The 15,912-nt window shown below is 42.2% G+C and overlaps 2 protein-coding genes across 12 annotated transcripts in view; one reads left to right on the top strand and one right to left on the bottom strand.

Annotated features, from left to right (window-relative positions):
- acss3 (acyl-CoA synthetase short chain family member 3) overlaps positions 1-6,816 on the top strand; it is a 21,586-nt gene extending 14,770 nt beyond the window's left edge. Inside the window, exons 10-16 of the mRNA XM_007555280.2 lie at positions 3,600-3,695; positions 4,391-4,454; positions 5,391-5,472; positions 5,738-5,860; positions 5,947-6,046; positions 6,210-6,385; positions 6,519-6,816. Of these exons, the coding sequence (XP_007555342.1) occupies positions 3,600-3,695; positions 4,391-4,454; positions 5,391-5,472; positions 5,738-5,860; positions 5,947-6,046; positions 6,210-6,385; positions 6,519-6,602 (725 nt within the window). The 3' untranslated portion in view covers positions 6,603-6,816. The remainder of the gene's footprint in view (positions 1-3,599; positions 3,696-4,390; positions 4,455-5,390; positions 5,473-5,737; positions 5,861-5,946; positions 6,047-6,209; positions 6,386-6,518) is intronic.
- Positions 6,817-7,539: 723 nt separating this feature from the next.
- Positions 7,540-15,912, bottom strand: part of ppfia2 (PTPRF interacting protein alpha 2) — a 160,878-nt gene continuing 152,505 nt past the window's right edge. For 3 of the 11 annotated variants that reach the window (XM_016673047.1, XM_016673043.1, XM_007555279.2), the window contains 11 exons: positions 13,918-13,999; positions 13,226-13,426; positions 11,992-12,054; positions 11,645-11,677; positions 11,383-11,558; positions 11,113-11,210; positions 10,865-11,040; positions 10,547-10,615; positions 9,861-10,017; positions 8,460-8,551; positions 7,540-7,845 (listed from right to left, as the gene is read on the bottom strand). In XM_016673047.1, coding sequence (XP_016528533.1) covers positions 8,493-8,551; positions 9,861-10,017; positions 10,547-10,615; positions 10,865-11,040; positions 11,113-11,210; positions 11,383-11,558; positions 11,645-11,677; positions 11,992-12,054; positions 13,226-13,426; positions 13,918-13,999 — 1,114 coding nt within the window. In that variant the 3' untranslated portion in view covers positions 7,540-7,845; positions 8,460-8,492. Of the gene's footprint in view, positions 7,846-8,459; positions 9,674-9,860; positions 10,018-10,546; positions 10,616-10,864; positions 11,041-11,112; positions 11,211-11,382; positions 11,559-11,644; positions 11,678-11,991; positions 12,055-13,225; positions 13,427-13,917; positions 14,000-15,912 lie in introns of those variants that run through there. The other 8 variants (XM_016673041.1, XM_016673042.1, XR_001662536.1 and 5 more) reach the window with 8 other exon arrangements.

The following is a 15,912-nucleotide window of genomic DNA, read 5'->3' as shown; positions in this document are numbered from 1 at the left end:
TCTTCTTCTTCCTCTTCTTCCTCTTCTTCTTCCTCTTCTTCTTCTTCTTCTTCTTCCTCTTCTTCCTCTTCCTCCTCCGATGCTATAGCGCCCTCTACTGCGCATGCGGGACACGTTCAGGTCGTTTGCCCGTTCAGACTGCAGAACGCATACAGGTCGCTTTTACCTGCAGTGTGAACGCAGCCTTAGTCTTCTAATCAGTTCTTGTTCAGTAGTTCTAAACTTTTGGTGTTTCTGCCTGGTTTTCCTGAGATGTGAAACACTTGAGTAACTCCTCTCTCTTTAAAAATCTGAATTAGGAACCTCAACTTTAAACTTACCTCCAGCACCATTTGGTTTGTCTGTTCACCTGCATGTGGGTTATGACAGAATTCATAAAATATCCCCTTTTTCGGGCATGTACAGTTATTAACCAGGAATCTGGTTTTAAAGTATTTTATGAGAAGCTGTAATTTCTCCTGACTCAGGCTGAGCTCAGTTGGTCAATTAAGTCGGATCATTTTAACTGGAGTCGTATGAGAGGAACATTTTGAACAGCTTTGTAATGATTAACTTTAGAAATGTTGACCGTGCATGTTTTAATGAATTAATATTCATGTAAATGGAAACATATCTGGATGAATAAATAGTTTTTTCGTCATTTGGCTGATGAAGTAAATTAAGAGCGAAATAATCTGTTGTCTGTGACGTCGCCCACCCCGCATCTGTCTTTGTACGCTGACCTTAGGTCAGTTCTCTCTCTGAGCTCCTCACCAAGTCACCCCAGCAACCACACATCACACAGACGGCCTGAAGCTCTGCCCTGCATATGTATGATGTGCAGAGAGAACCTCTGAGCCTTTCCTGGTGTTTTGTTTGGTTCGCCTGTTGATGACATCCAAGAATGGATTCGAATCATAATGCATGAACAGAGTTCAGACTTTAGGAGACGTGAGATAATTTATCATTAATTACATTTTTAAAGAAGTGTTTCTTCTGGGGTTGCCAGGTTATTAAGTCGTTACGTCTTTTCACCATCTTTGACCTGGTTTCCTGGAGGAAGCTTCCCTGCAGCATGACGCTGCCACTACCGTGTGTCAGTTTTCCATGAAAGCCAAACATTTCAGTCTTGGGTGTCGTCCAGCTTGTTGCAAATTACAAACATAATTTTTGTTTTATGATTTATGTGTTGCCACTAAACAAGACTTCTCTTACATGCCAGTCATTTTAAACACCTAATCATTCTTTAATAATCCAAAATTTTATTTCCGTCGTTTTGCATTTTGTTTTCGTTCGATGTAAATCATAATAATCTTTAAGAATCTCGGTCTAACGTTGCTGTGGGAGCAGAAGTGCTCAGGACAGCTGCCTGCTGCAAGACTGACACAGTCAGTTTCGAGACATTAGCATCAATGCATTACTTTTTCGTAGACTTTCCAGCATTTATACTCTGGAACCACACTAGACCGTAACATTAGTCCCTGCTGGCCTTCAGACGGCGTTGCCTGCCTTACATATAAGCTGTATAGATGGAGGTGGTTTGGTTGTTTGAGCTTTTATTTTAATATTCTGAGTGAAAAGCTTGGATGTAAGGAAAAAGGGGGACATCAGATAAATAAAAAAAATTGTTCCTCCCTTCGGAGAACTTTTTCTGCAGCTGTTCCCTTCAAAAGCTCCTCACACTGAGCGCGGCTGTTCAAAGCGACTCCTCTGCGTCAAAACATGCCACTGTGTTGCCTTTTTCTGTTATTCCCTGGTGTCATCCAACATTCTCTACTCCTCTCCGCTCATTCATCACACACAAAAGGCTTCACACTGGCCAGAGCAATCTCCAACGAGGCAAAAGGAAGATTGATTTGTTTGTGTACAAGAGGAAAAGGGTGTGAAGCTGGAGGAAGACTGAAGTTTGACTGGAGACACAGAATGTGTGAGGAAAATGACTCGACCCAAATGCACATTACCAAGCAAATTAAAGTTTGCATGATTATTAAATAATCACACGCTCCTTTACTCTTTTAACAGTCTTTTTTGGTGCTACTCTTATGGCAACATTATGTCAAAGCCTTTGTAATACAAATGCATTTTTCAAAGTCTTTGTGTGATTTTATCCCTAGAAGCTGCAGAGTCGGTTCAGTCTGGCTGCTTTCATCTTATAATGTAAAGTCTATATTTCTTTTAGCTTTGAGGTTTATTAGTTCGTCCCGAATCTCGTCTGTTCCAGTCAGTTTAACACCTTCGGCTCGTGTCGCCTCCTTTCAGTGGTTTGGGTCAAACTCCAGTCAACATGCAATCCGAGAGTTTTTAAAAGACGCCAAAACTCCAGTGATTTGAGATTGAATTAGGACGTCTGTGCTTTAACAGAACGTCTCCATGCGGGATGAGGAATCTAAATGTTCCTACCAATTATGATGTGGGACTTTAAGAACTGCTGTCTGTTACAAACGGATCAATGAAAAGATGGTAGATTCCCTCCTCCGTCTCGTCGTCGTTAAAAACCTCACCAGGTCTCGTCTGTAAAACCTGCTGCAGAGAAACGACCCAACGTTTTGTTTTCTTATGATTTCTGACTGCAGTCGGATTATCGCCTTTTCCCACTTTGGTAGAAAAGCAAAAGGTTTGCTGTCGGGGCTTCTTTCAAGTTGAATACAGATTTCAAATCTGTATTCAAACTGCCTGTGAAATTTTTGCCCTACAGTTTCAAATGATTTGTCCTCCTGTTCCCAGACTTTACTTTAGCTAACTTGAATGTTTATCAAAGATAATATTAGATAACAAATGAATGCAAAACGCAGGTGATGACATCATAAGCTCCACCCAACTTGGCCTTTGGTGGTGCTTTAATTTATGAATAACAGAAAAGGGGAAACCACAACATGCTAACTCCTGGTATAATCCTTTTATTGCCGATGCGTCGGTACTTAATTGTAGGTCTGTGGCTCATATTTTATGCATTATTGACTGAAATGACCTTTGCATGGTGATCTTGCAGCGTAAAATGTTTTCCCATTAGCTTTTGCCCTTCCAGAGAACAATCCAGCAGCACTACTTTACATTTATTCCAGTGGCATACATGATGCAGGAGGATTATTTGCTGTTACATAAGCTTTCTAAAATCAATAATAAACTGCAGCACTGAATTTACACCACATTCGCTTCCTGTAGCAGACGGATTTATTGAAGCAGCCGCTTACGAATGTTTACGCTGTAAACTTTCTGCAGAGACGCTGAAAGGAAAGCAGGAACGTCTCTTCACAGATCTGGGGTTTTGCATTTAACACCAAAGACAGATGCTGATGCTGGCGCACTCAGCTGCTGCGTCTGATGTAATCTCCCATGCTGAGCTGGATTGATTCTGTTGTTCCTGTGCTGGGTGGGCGCGCAGGCCGCCAGCCGGCTCTCTGCTGTAACTGGAGCACGGTTCTGTGGCGGAGTCGGGGAGAGCCCACAGGAGCTGTCATAGTTCTGCTATGTGGGTTAACGCCGCTCACAGAAGCAACGCAGGACGTTTTCCTTCTGTCAGCTTGACGTTAAAACTAATAAGCTGTTTTTGAAATCGGAAGTGTTTGATCTCCAGTTCTGATTCTTAATTAAACACAGTTTTTTATTTGTTTGTTTTTTAGAAACTGGCTCAGCCATCACGTCCTCCTGTATCGGTCTGGGTAACTCGCTCACGCCACCTGCAGGCCAGGCTGGAAAACCAGTTCCAGGTTACAATGGTGAGAGAAATACTGAGGATGAACTTAAAGATCCATCCAGGCTCAGTCTATACATGCAGTGGTCTTCCAACTATTTATTATCAATTTGTCACTTTAATTCTGCCGCCTCTCGCTCTGTCCATCTATTTAAACAAATCAGTTTATTCATTTATTATTTGTCCTTTTGTCTGTCCATCATTGTATCTGTTCATCTTTCTCTCCTTCTCTGCATCCTTTCCTGTACATCTATCATCCGTCTTTCTCTCCATCTGCCATCCATTCATCCATGAATCATCCTTTGATCCCTCCATCTGTCCTTTTCTGTATCGTCAGTATAGTACAGCATCCACCCATCAGTCTCTATCTCATCCCATCCATCCTTCCATCTATTTATCCCTCCATTTTTTCATCCTCTGTCACCTTTTATCTGCTCATCCATCCATCCACAGTCTGGGTTTCAGATTTTAAACCTGATTATTGTTGAAATTTCTGCCATTATCATCATTATTTTTAATTTACTCTCACTAACTTACAGATTAATAAAAGCAAAGGCTTCAGAAGGATTGTGAGCTCTGGAAACTTTAGTTTGAGGTTTTGGCTTTAGACGTGTTGGAACCCTGTCGTCACTGTCTTGATGATAACATGTAATCTTGTTTTAAAATCTATAAAATGTTCAGTTAGTGTTCATACAGCCTTCCTGTTTCCTGTTTTTTTAGTCACTGTGATCGATGATGACATGCAGGAGTTGAAGCCAAGAACTCTGGGAAATATTGTTGTCAGGTAAGCCAAGCTGACCTGTGAGCTGCTTGTTTTATGCGTGTTTTTTTTTTTTATCTTACACACATTCAGTAAAATACAGGAGTGTTTTACACTTATGAACTCAGACGGGCAGCATTCGTCAGACTCCAAATTCTGGTGTTTCTGGGAGCAAAGTGCCGCTAATGGAAATGTTTTTATGAAACGGTTGCTAAGTGGACCTCGCTGAACGTAGCCGGGCTGTTTCTGTGCCGCTCCCAGTGCCAGCCTGCTCTCTGTCCGTTATCACCCTCCACTCCCCTGCAGTTTTTAAAAACGCTGGTAATGACCGAGCGCTGCTGAGGGGGGATTTCCAACATGCAGTGACAGAGTGTGAGCCCTTAAGATGGACGGGAACAGCTGTGTTATTGTTCCTGCTGGCTGGAGGAGAAAATCTGGACGTTTCTTCTGTTTGGTTCTCAAACTGGATCTGCAGCTTTGCAAAAAGTGCCTGAGTGCATACACACGCATTTGAGTGTGTTACAGCTCTTTGTCTTTTATCAGAAAGATGCAAGAAGTGTAGTCTGGAAGCATCCCGTTCTAAAACTGATGAGTTTTCACTTTGTTCATGTGCAGCTGCTTCAGCTGGGATATTTATCTGTTTAGTTTATGCACCACTGGGCTTCTAAATAGCTTTGATTTAAAATGAGAGCGAGAACATAACGCTGACTCCCTCTGCTCAGCTGGATTTAGGGTTCAGGACATGGAGGGATTACTGGTCGTCTCTTGGTAAACATCGACTTCCTGACCTTTCCTTTCTGTGCGTTTTGTTTGTTTGGGTGCCTGTTACAGGGTCAGCGAAGGTCTAGCACAGCTTGGCTGCGCTGAATTAAAAAAAGTCTTGGTATTTGAATTGATCTCAAACTTCTTCAAAGATGGGATATTTTTAATAGATAGTTAATTCTGCACTCTTCCCCTCAGGCTTCCTCTACCGCCTGGAGCTGCACTGTCCTTGTGGCAAAACCAGCATCTCTTCAAGGAGCTCTACTTCTCCAAGTTTCCAGTAAGTAGTTTGTTGCTTCTAAAGCAAAGTATTTAAAACTTATCTTCACATTTTAATGTTCTTTATGCTGTGGTCAGTTTTGCTTTTCAGAGGAGAAAGAAATATATTTTTAGTAGAGAAAGGTAGACCTCTAGTGTTTAAACTTGATATTGCAGAATTGCCTGATCTGTTTAACCTATGCAAGATGTTTTAGTAAAATGTTGCCAGTTTTTGATCTAAAATATAATGCACTTAGGTTTCCTCTTGTGCAATCCTTCTTTTCCAGGGCTACTATGACACCATGGACGCCGGCTTTTTGGATGAGGAGGGCTTCCTTTACATCATGTCCCGCTCTGATGACGTCATCAACGTGGCGGGTCACAGGCTGTCTGCTGGAGCATTAGAGGAAGTGGGAGAACCATTGCAGAGGATTCTCATGAATATGCTTTGATTTAATGATTTCTCCTCAGTTACAAGGACGTGTTTGTGTTCCAGTCGGTGCTGCTGCACTCTGCGGTGGGGGACTGCGCTGTGGTGGGTCTGGAGGACTCTCTGAAGGGCCACGTTCCTTTGGCGCTGTGTGTACTTAAAAAAGGTAAGAGAGACGAAGCGCCTTACAAAAGTACGTCTTTGCTTATTATCATATTACAAACTTTGATGCATCTTTTTGCTTCAAGGAGGCTGAATCCAAATTCTTGACATGTTTTTCTGATTTTTTACAAAATAATTTTGGGTTTTTGCATCATGTTTTGTGTCAGATGTGCAGAAAACTGAGGAAGAAATCACAAAGGAGGTGGTGAAGCTGGTGAGAGACACCATCGGACCTGTAGCCGCCTTCAGGAACGTGCTCTTCGTCCACCGGTTACCGAAGACGCGTTCCGGAAAAATCCCCCGCTCTTCTCTGGCCAACCTGGTCAACGGCAAACCCTACAAGGTGGGATGTGATGACCTCAGCACTTTACAATAATCATAAACTTATCAAATGTTACGAGGGACTTTTTTCCTCTTCAAATATATTTATAAATAGCCGTTTTAGATTTGAACTTTTTAAATATTTCTCTGCACAGATTACGCCAACCATCGAGGACCCAGATGTGTTCAAAGACATTGAGAGGCAAGTAGAAAACGTCTGGAGACGACATGCAGATTGAACACATGGGAAAACGAATATTTTAGAGAAATTCTTCCACTAATCATTTTTGTATGTAAATTACTGATGAGGTAAAACCAAACTGCACTTAACTTTGTAAACATTTTTAATGAAAACTAATGCAAACAGCTCACTAACCGTTTCTATTTTTTATTGACAATGAAAACTTGTTTGCTCACCACTTAGTTTTGACCAAAGTACAAGTAGTAATAAATTAAAGAAAAATCGGAAACAAAAATGAATGCTCATTCGTGCAAATGTGAAAACAAACGAGACGTTTGCTGTCCGTCAGAAAGAACGCAGGCCTGTACAACAGGTTACCCTGACAACTGACTGAAACCAAGAACATTTACACCCAGATGGAAGTCACAGCAAGCAACAGGTTTTTTATCTTTTAATCGTTAAGTCACCTCACTTCAACATGGTCATAAACACTCTACACACACTATGAGCTAAAGCAGTCTGTCTTCCAGTTATATCATCTGTTCTGTTAACAGGAGGGGCGGGGTAGAAAGGCCAGCTCGGCTGTAAGTGCGTTGATGTGCTGCCTGACGAAACATACAGTAACACGCGACGTCTGGGATGCTGTTCTGCTCTCTGAGTTGAAGTTGTGCACCTTTGGAGAGCGTCTTGTTTTGTCCTTGGCTTCTAAATAGTCTGAGTTGATGCAGATGTATGAAGGTGCTTCTGTTGTTCCAGTGAGCCGACGAATCCTCCGTCCCGTGTTGTTAGAGTAGCCCACCACTAGAGGGCAGCTTGGCACAACATGGAGTTTCTTCCCTTCTATGTTCCAGAACAGGTTAGTCGTAAATTTCCATTAGCACAATGAAAAAATAAAACCATATGTACAAAATGATCTAGAGGAACGAGGGTCTAATGGAGAGTTTAAAGAGCAGCATATATTCATCTATGGTCCACTAAATGAGGTGGCAGGGACATTTCTTTTTTGCACAAACCCTTTTTTTAATACATAGATGTTTTGTGTATATAATAAAAATGGCATATTTATAAGAATTTACAGATAACCTACACGTCCCCTGTAGAAGAAATACACAGTACATTATGCTCTGACAAGTTACTTTACATGTAAAAGGTAGAAATGGTGACGAGGCATCCTGCAGGACAGTTTAGCACCGGCGTCACCAGTCATGGAGGACGGGGTCCGAGAGGAGAGCAGGGCTTCTTGGCAGTGCGTGTCATCGGATTGTTTGTCGGCGGATCGGCCTCTTGGTTCAGAACTGTAGCTGGGAAGGAAAGGTTGGTGGTGTCAGATCAGAGCTGAACACGTCAAAACGCCTTCAGGACCCAACACTGCTTCATTTGCAGAATATTACTGGAACATCTTTAAATCCAGTTTTCTCTTTATTGTAAAAAGCATCAATATGCATTAAGATTTTTTTCTGTTAGACTACATTTAGTTTTTGCCTCAACATCAACCTTGAACTATCTTCTGCATGTAATTGCAAGTGCTTGCATCACCTTAATTAGAATACTGGCAGCAGTTCAACATAAGGAACTGGATTTAACCCTCTGTATTCCTCCTGCACAGGGAAGCACTGGCACAATAATGCATCAACTTTCACAGCACTACAGTGACAGAATCCTAGAAATATGCATCAGGTCTGGGTTTCACTTTTTGATATGTTAGGAATGTGTTTGCAAGGGTGGAGCTCTAAATAATCCTTTCTGGACAGACATTAAAGGATGTGCTCCAGGTTTGTTTCTCTTCCTGCTGTTTCGTATCGTCACCTGGCAAAAACATGTCCTCCGTTTGCCAAGCTAATGAAATATCCTTATGGAAACATTTTTTTAAGAGCTACCAGTAAAACCGAGCGAGACACTGTGTTGTGTTACATACAGCGTACAGTTTAAGGTCCCCCGCTTCCTCCTCTCAGCAGGAGTAGGTTCTCACCGTTGAGCTGTCCAGCCGCTGCACCGCAGACGGTCCGACTGCAGGTGGACACAGTGAGACACAAACAAATGTGCTGCTTCAGATCGCAAACTCTTGATGGACAAAGCAACATTTTTATTTCCAGTCAACCTGAAAGCCACAAATCACACCAGGGAAGGTTTTGTTTTGAGTGGGAACCACAAATGAGTCGTTTTTAGTATTTCGTGAGCGTCACAGACCAGCAAGCACAGAGATTAGAGATGAAGGAACACAGGAAAGCTGTTTCAGTGTCGTAGGGAACAAATAGTTGGAGGACACTGGCCAGAAATTGATCCATTCCTAGTCGAGCAGAACGGAAGGCCATTAAAGGGACTGCATCCACTTAAAGGACAGTACTGGACCCGCTACTCAACAAGGCTGATTTTAAGCAATTCATGCAGAAAAAAAATTCAAACTGGGCACCAGCAGGCAATGTTTTAATGGGACGTGAATGGCTGGAGTAAATTTAAATCATTTCAGAGAAGAGTTACCATACTATCTATTGCACTAGAGCCGTTTTTAAAACAAACTTTGGTCACTAAATCGATTTTTAAATTTCACATTTGATTAAACAAGTGACGCCAAATTATATTAGACAGTTAAGCTCATAAATTTGTGTTCAAATTTGAGTTTAGACAAAAGAAATCTCACAATTTCTTTGTATAAAATGAACTTTACAAAACTGAAACAAGCTCCAAATAAATAACTACTGGAAATCAGGGTTGACCAAAGCAAAAAGATTTTCTTTTTCCCTTATTGACGTCTGAAACTTTTCTGCAGCAGACCAGTACTGACCTTTAGTGCAGACCCATGTTAGCCAATGTCTTCTTTCCATGAAGAATTAGAAACCCTCCAGTTAAACATAACCTGTCTACCTTTTGTTAACACTCCATAAAGCCTGAATCCTAAGTGTTGTACTTAAAGGGTTGTTGTACTTAAAGGGTAAGTAGAAGAAAATCACTATTTTAAGGAGAGAAACAGCAGGACAGTGGTTGGCAGAAGTTGGGTGAATATGAGAAGGATCATGTAGAATTAGTACGGACGCGGGGCTGACAAGCCCAGAACTTTTTGTGGACATAGCTGACCTTGAAACCAGTCCAAATACATGTCGTCAGGACTGTCATCCAGCACCTCAAAGAGTACTGCAGAGCAGCCGTCAGAGAGAACAAGAGACAGTCAGAATGCTCCTGATGAAGCAGCAGCTCAAACTCCTCCTCAGGTGTGTTGCTGCTGCTGCTGCTTTAAACTCGGCTGCTTCACTCAAATATCCAGATTTACAGCAGTCTATGGACCGAGTCAAGCCGGCAGAAGGAAAGCGACGACTCTTACCATCAGGGGGCAGTCTTCTGGAATGACCCGAGGTCGCAGTGAGCCGGAACCCAGCTGGAAGCGTTTCTGCCGACCCAGGCATCATGCTGATGCCGTGGACGTCCCGCGGAGGAAACTGTCTCCGCCAGGACGGACCCCGGAAGTCTTTGTCGTCGCACTGAACAGAGGAAGTAAAAACGTGTTCTTAGAATATACAAGACATCAAATTTTCTTTGTGATCTGAGGTTTATATGAAAAGAAAACAATGTAAAATGTCAGAACTCCAACTATCTTTAACAGGTCAAAGCAAAAGTGAAGAGCTAATAAACTGTAGTTTTTCATCTCTTGTAGTTTTTGGGATGATATACTAGTTTGGACATCAAAACAGACATTATTAAAAAGTTTAGTGATTACTTTTGTAAACACTGGAGGGCGCTAATGTTACTCTAAATGTCAAACTGACCTCTGCAAAACAAAGAAACCAGCATGTTTGCTACTTATTAGACCATACAGATGAATCTTAACGGCTCACAGCAGAACATGTTATAGCCCTAAAAAGCTCATTAACGTACAAGTAATATGGGAAGCTGCTTGTAACTTTTTTCCCTTCTTCCCAGAATTGTACTAAAACATAAATTAGAAGTTCACGTTGTGAGAATAGCTTTGCACAGAGTTACGTTTCTGTTTGTGGCGACGCTGCAGCTCACCTCGTCCAGTCTCCTGTCGGTGCCCAGAGCCAGCAGGTTATTGTACTCTCGCTCCAAAATCTGACGTGCCTGAAGGAAAATGAGTAAAAAAGGGAAATTACATCAAACGCTAATTTTCACCAGTCCAACTATTTTCAGCGGCATGGCAACAGAGGCAGCTGACACACGACGATCGCCATGCCACATGTGAAAATCACCCATATTTCATATTTTTAAACCTAGAGCTTTAAAAATCAATGCTTGTCCATATTTGTTGGTAGATATTCAAAGTATTTGACGTTCACTCTCTAGATAGGTGGATAAAATCGCCTGCAGCACCTGAGTGTTTTGGGTGGGGATCTGGAGAAGCAGAGCCAGGCTGCTGTAGTCAAAGTTGTCGTCAAGGGCAACCAGAGCGCCATGCACGCCGCTCTCCAGCAGGATGTTGGCGTAGTCCCGCAGGCCTATACTCTGCACCCAGCGGATGACCCGCTCGTTACTCCACACCAGCACATCTGCAGACGCAATCATTAACTTTAATAAAAAGAAATATTTAACATCACGACTGGAATGGTTGCTATTCTTGCCTCTTATTTCATGGTGGCTTTGCTCCCTGCGTCTCTCCAGCTCCTTCCTGTCGTAATTGAGCTTCTTCAGACACATGATTCCATACTGTAAACTTGTTCTGATGTCAGAAAAAGCACACACAGTGAAAGTTGTTGCACTGTTTGCTAGAAACGTTTAGAACCTTTTTCCACATCAGAACCACAACTTTTGATATAGTAAAGTAAGATTAAGGAAATTCTATTAATGTTGGTGTTACTAAAATCCATGGCAAAGTGGAAGTGAGGAGGTACCTGTGGAAGCTGTCCACCATTTTGAGGTGCACCCTCAGGTCCTTCTTGGTGAGGTGGTCCAACATGCGGGCGTCCACCAGGCACTCCATGAAGTAGCTGCGGTACTGAGGTAGTCCGAGACTGGGCAGCCACTCGTTTCCTATCCACTCATGGTTCATGTCTCCATAAGCCAGGGTCTGAGGTGAAACGATGAAAAGGCAAATAAAAGATGCAGCTCTCTGCAGTTGTGTTGAATGACCGGATGAAAAGCTTGTGGCCTCACCTGCGCCCAGCTCCCCTCTTCAGAATCTGACTTCTGACAATATAAAAAAAACTAATTAGGCAATTTTTGGGACAGAATAAGAAAAATACTGTAGTTGCTTTAAAATCATTGCTTTATGCTCAAAGTCAAACAGATTTGACCAGTTCCTTTCCAAAGGCAGGATTATAAACGTGTCCACATTCTTGAAAATGAACTCTGCATATTTATGACAAAAATATTGTTCACATTTTATTACAAAGTGTAGGAGAGATTTTAACTGTCAATCACCATCAATGGCCGCCTTTAATCTACGCTGAGATGTTAACTGAGGCAGGAAGAAACGGCTGACAGGACGCACAGGGACTGACCGTTTTGGAAGGAGCTGCCAGGGTCTCCATCTCCTCATGGGTCACCCATACGTTGCCTGACGGCTACAACGGGCGAAGCCCAAGAGACAGAGTGGTAGAGGTCCAGTAGGAGGGGCAAGCAGTGTTAAAGAAGAAGAGCAGCACCACTGTAAGCCAATAGTGTTATAGCATCATGGTCAGATGATGAAACCCACCAGGGGTCAAAGAAAATATGCAAAGGACAAAAGAAACACAGTACAGCACAGAACATCTCAATGCTGGCATAGGATTAAGTAATGTAAATAAAGACAATGCCATGCAAAAGAAACGTTATTACATGAAAAGACAAATATGCCATGTTACTCATCCCTCACCATCCACTTCCTCAGTAAGAAAATCTCTAAGTGCATTCAGTAGGAGCTCAACAAAAACTAGGTCTTCTCGAAAAATAAGTTGGAAGATTTTGCTCACTCTACCAGTGGAACTGTGCTGATGAAAAATCACAATAACTGCACTAAAAACCAAAAATCTAACAAGAGTCTTCAGTCTGACCGTGATTGTTTGTTCAGAAATGACAGATAAAACAGAATCCAAGACGCCACATATGATAGTTTCAAATTGGGGATCTGGAGTAAAATTTCCGGAAATCGAGCAAAATGGGCAAAAAGACAGGAAAGGAAAGAAGAACCTGGGGGATGAGTACCATCGTAGTTATTCAACAACTGAGGAGGAGGGAAGAGTCAAAACATGATCAAGCATTTTAGTTATGGGGGCTGCATGCAAAAATGCCAACTTAAATACGTGTCCTTTGTGTGTGAACCTTTAAAATGGACCCTGTTAGTGTTAGAGGTGCACAGAAACATCCAATGGTGACATCATTTCCTGCTTGATGGGTTCAAACTGATGCCTGCCCATTTGGAAAGTAAAACTAAATGGAAACTATTTTCTATGACATGTTTAGAGCTATCTGTCGGTCATTCAGGCTGCTAGACAGTGAGAGAGAGCAAGACTTTAACTGGAACAACGACATAATACAGCCAGCTCTGTTTTATTTTTCTGAGCATTCAACCTCAGTCTGTCATGAGATATGCTAGCTGTGGATATTGACCCACTAGAGGGAGCTATTAAAGCAACATGTCTGAATTTCACCAATGTTTAAATCAAGCAAATCTTAAATTATTTTCCAGAAATTATGAATTGTTTCTTCCTTCAAGCCAGGTGCAACTTTCCACAAATGTTTGCGACCGTGACTCACGGTTCTGGTGGTGGGCGGGGCCGAGGGGCTGGTGAGGGAGACCATCTCCTGGATGGCCAGGCGAAGTTTGAGCCTGTGCAGCGGGTTGCTGATTCCGATCTCCCTCTGGATCTCGGTGTCGGAAAGCGCCGACATGATGGCGCCGCTCTTCACGTTGGCACGGCACGCCGCCACGTACCAGGCTGGCATTCCCAACCACAACTGCAGAGAAAACCGGGAGGGCGATGAGGACAGTGCTGACTTTCACTGTGCTTTCACTCATCCGTCTCGTTAACCCCATTTACCAGATAAGAGCTGCTCAAACATACTGCCGTTTAGATTTTTAGCAGAGATGACTGAATATTGTGTCTTTTCCAGCATTATCATCATGTCTTTCACTTATTTTTATTTATTTCTGCTGAAACCTGTCCTTTAAACGTCAACATGTTGCTTCAGTCCATTGCTTTTCCATCTTACGATACCAGTCGGGTTTGTGGAAACATCGGTATGCATGTCTTTTCTAAGTTATGCATCATGTCTTTGTCTTTATGTCTATGTGAACCATGAGTCTGTAATGCAACTGATAAATTAAGAGGCTTGGAGAGAAAAATACTCTTGAACACAGTCCTGGAAGCTGCCTCACAGTAAATGAAGCTGTAAAGTGCTGAAAAGGTTCAGGTTTGAGTCGACCTGGAACAGAAAACGGCGTTTACCTCCAGCCAGGCTACAACTGTGGGGCCGTCCCACTGCGCAAACGGTAATCCTTTCCTCCTCGCCTCCTCCAAAAGCTCGTGCCTGAGGGCAGAGGAGACCCGGAGTGAACATGTGAACTTGTACGTCTCCAACATACAGCCGAGCAGTCTGATATTAAACACGCTGGCACCCTCACACGCTTTACCCAAATCGCTCCAGTAACACCGCCGTGCTTTTGTTGTTCTATCTCGTGTGCATGGAGTTTTTTGTGCAGTGCGTGAGAGGTTAGCGCTCCCGCTCGCTTTTATCTCCGAGACCAGCCTGCACACCAAGCATGCTGAAAAGGGCAACGCTTTATCATTTATCTCTGTGCTTCCAGAGTGGAGAATCTAGCCGCACTCTCAGAGATACACACTCTTTCACACAGGCATTCAAATCCTGCTGCTCCCTGGCATTTCCTACACATTGAACTCTTCATGTTTTTGACATGTTACAATTTCAAACTTCAATGTATTTTATTGAAATTTTATGTGATGTGTAGATGGTTTATGAAGTCAAAGTCCCTAGCTTCGAACATCTTACAAAAACCCGAAGGAGTGAACCTCAAAATCCACCCATGTTTTTTGTTGTAACATGAAAAATGCGAAGAAGTAAAACAGGGATGAACATATTTACAAGACATCATATATATTATGACACCATAACCCATTTAGATGAGCGTTTTCTTGAAAAGCGTCTAACGGCGCGGGCCGAGCATCGAACCAAACGTCCACCTGGACGACGCTTCACTGCTCAGTTTTTAACACCAGCAGGATTTCCAAACTCATCCCAGTTCAACCACTCACACTTTATTCTGCTGATCCTGATTTTTTATTTTTTTGCTTTTGTACTCGTACAAAGACATTTCTGAAGCAGTGTTTGAATTATGCAGTAGGGTATTTTATGAGCAACTTTTGCTCTGATTTTCTGGGCTGCGCTCCATGGTTTTGTCTAGCAGGTGGCGAAGTGCATCCTGAGAGAGCCGAGTAAGGTTTCGCTTTGCCTCACTTGGAGCCGACCTAGTCAGCGTGATGTAAATTGCACCTTATTGACTAGAAGCAGTGAATAGATCCCTTCGGTTTGTCATGCACACGGCTATTTGTATTGTACTGAGTCCTCCCACGCTGAGACGGAGGGTTGTTTAACAGCCAGAAGCACCTTACAAACACATCCTCATACCTACACAGAAATAAATCATGATTCTGGTTTGTGAACACATTTCATACCAAAAAAAAAAAAAAAAAACTCCACAACCCATTCCTTAGGTGTGTTGTCAACGGGCTTCACAAATTGAAGGAGTGGGCAAATAAATAAACATGATATATGCAGCACCAAAACATTAAAGACCTTAGAGTGAAAAGGTGCTTTATCACAACATACAGTGAGCTTGCAAAAGTATTTACACCCCTTAAACTTTTTCACATTTTGTCATTTTTAAGCTACAAACTTCAAAAATGTGATAATCTAACACAAAGTAGTGCATAATAATTATAATCTTTGTATATTTTTTTACACATAAAAATCTAAAAGGTGCGGCATGCATTTGTAGTTAAGTGGGTATATTTGGATGTTTTCCATTTTCGTTATCTGGTCTGTCACTTTGTCAAGAAAAATGAACACAATTTAATCACATTTAATTGCAGAGTCGAATGCAAATGTTCCATTCTGCCATCTGAACTAGTATTCAAATACCTTATCAGACACATATGTAATTAATTACCAATTCATACTTGATTGCATCAATCTGCCAATCCAGGAGCCTCATTAATTGTCTTTGGCACTGGTTGGTGGATGCTGTTTGCATTTCCATCTGTGCATATTAATAAATAGTAAGGTATATTTGTTGTTTGAAGTATTTACGTGTGCAGCTATTAACACTCTTAGAGGGTTTCAAGTAATTCTGGATTCCATCCATTTGTGGGCCGTTGTGGTCCTGAACTCCTGCATCACACAGAACGGGGGGTTTCTTTAAAATG

Source organism: Poecilia formosa, unplaced genomic scaffold (assembly GCF_000485575.1).
Source record: "Poecilia formosa unplaced genomic scaffold, Poecilia_formosa-5.1.2 Scaffold69, whole genome shotgun sequence".
Taxonomy (NCBI): domain Eukaryota; kingdom Metazoa; phylum Chordata; class Actinopteri; order Cyprinodontiformes; family Poeciliidae; genus Poecilia; species Poecilia formosa.
This window is presented reverse-complemented; position numbering and strand designations above follow the sequence as displayed.